At 68.9% G+C, this 1,358-nt stretch overlaps 1 protein-coding gene across 1 annotated transcript in view; it reads left to right on the top strand.

Moving 5' to 3' along the window:
- The window catches only part of MSANTD1 (Myb/SANT DNA binding domain containing 1), a 10,616-nt gene extending 9,708 nt beyond the window's left edge, over positions 1-908 (top strand). The window contains exon 7 of the mRNA XM_007953521.1: positions 668-908. Within this exon, the coding sequence (XP_007951712.1) occupies positions 668-908 (241 nt within the window). The remainder of the gene's footprint in view (positions 1-667) is intronic.
- Positions 909-1,358: the final 450 nt, after the last annotated feature.

A 1,358-nucleotide genomic window follows, 5' to 3' on the forward strand; every position in this document is an offset into this window, starting at 1 on the left:
GTGCCGCCTGCCCACAGGTGGTGCCCCTCTGTGCTGCCCCGGCGTGTGCTGCCCTGTCCCCGGGCTGCAGGGAGACAGACACAGACACCCAAGGCCCCAGGACAAGCCTGGCCCTTCCTTCTGGTGCCTCGGTTTCCCCATCTTCCCAGGACTGGCAGGGGCTGGGCGGCCTCTGGCTTCCCTGGAGAAGCCCGAACGACCACACTGCGCAGCACCCTCCCCTCTTCCAGGGGGAGGCCCTGTTGTCCCCGAGCCCCTGACTAGCTGCAGTTGCGCCCGTCCCTGCCCACCCAGTAAAGGCACTGGAGGTCTATGCACCGGTCCGTGCCACACGGGCCCTCCTCTGTCCTCTGGGGCAGGTGCACCCCTCCTCGCCCTGCGGGGTCCTGGTGGGGGCTGCCGGTCCCAGAGGGAGGCCGGGCCTGTGGCCCCCAGTAAGCTCACCATCTGGGGCAGGTGGACCGGCCCTCCTCCCACACCTGGGCCATGAGCCAGGGCCTCAGTTCCCCGGAGCCTCAGTGTCCTTGCCCGTGCGCCGGAAACAGTCAGATGGGGTCATCTCAGGAGGAGCCAGTGCGCATGTCTCAGGGCGGCTCGTGCGTGCCGCGTGGCGCTGCGCGCGCATCTCAGCGTCATTGCGCGTCTCACGCCTCCCACGTCGTTGCAGATCCGAGGAGCGGCCCGCCAAGAAGCGCAAGGTGCGGGGCTGCCCGTTCCAGAAGAAGAAGCTGCGGCTGCTGGAGGCCATGGTGGAGGAGCAGCGCAAGCTGAGCCGCGCCGTGGAGGAGACGTGCCGCGAGGTGCGCCGCGTGCTCGACCAGCAGAACCTGCTGCAGGTGCAGAGCCTGCAGCTGCAGGAGCGCATGATGAGCCTGCTCGAGAAGATCATCGCCAAGTCCGGCGTCTAGGCTGCCGCCACCCGGGACGAGCCCGGAGACACGGCGCTCCTCGCGGCCCCAGGCGGGGGCCCTGCAGCAGGCACGCCCTCCAGCAGGCACGCCCTCCGCAGACGCCGCGCGGGGGGCGCCCCCGGGAGGACGCCCTCCAGCCCACGCTCCAGTGGGACCCGAGGTGACGTGACGGCGTCGAGACACAGGGTGCACGTCCCTCGCAGGGAGCCCGTCACATGGGTCTGACAGTGGAAGCAGGTGGCCGTGGGTCAGTGTGGTTCAGGCCATGGACTCTCCTGGGGGGACTGTCGTGTTTCCCCTCTCTGGGGTCCCTCGCCCACAGCACAGACCCCAGAGAGCCACGCAGCTCCGTGGCCTTTTTCTCAGCTCCTCTGGGGACCTCGGGTGCTGGGCTGCCTTCTTCGTAATCACGCTAATAAAAGGACTAACAGCCCGCGCAGTGCAGCG

The sequence above is a fragment of the Orycteropus afer genome, unplaced genomic scaffold (assembly GCF_000298275.1).
Source record: "Orycteropus afer afer isolate SDZICR_OR568_19922 unplaced genomic scaffold, OryAfe1.0 scaffold00398, whole genome shotgun sequence".
In the NCBI taxonomy this organism is placed as follows: domain Eukaryota; kingdom Metazoa; phylum Chordata; class Mammalia; order Tubulidentata; family Orycteropodidae; genus Orycteropus; species Orycteropus afer.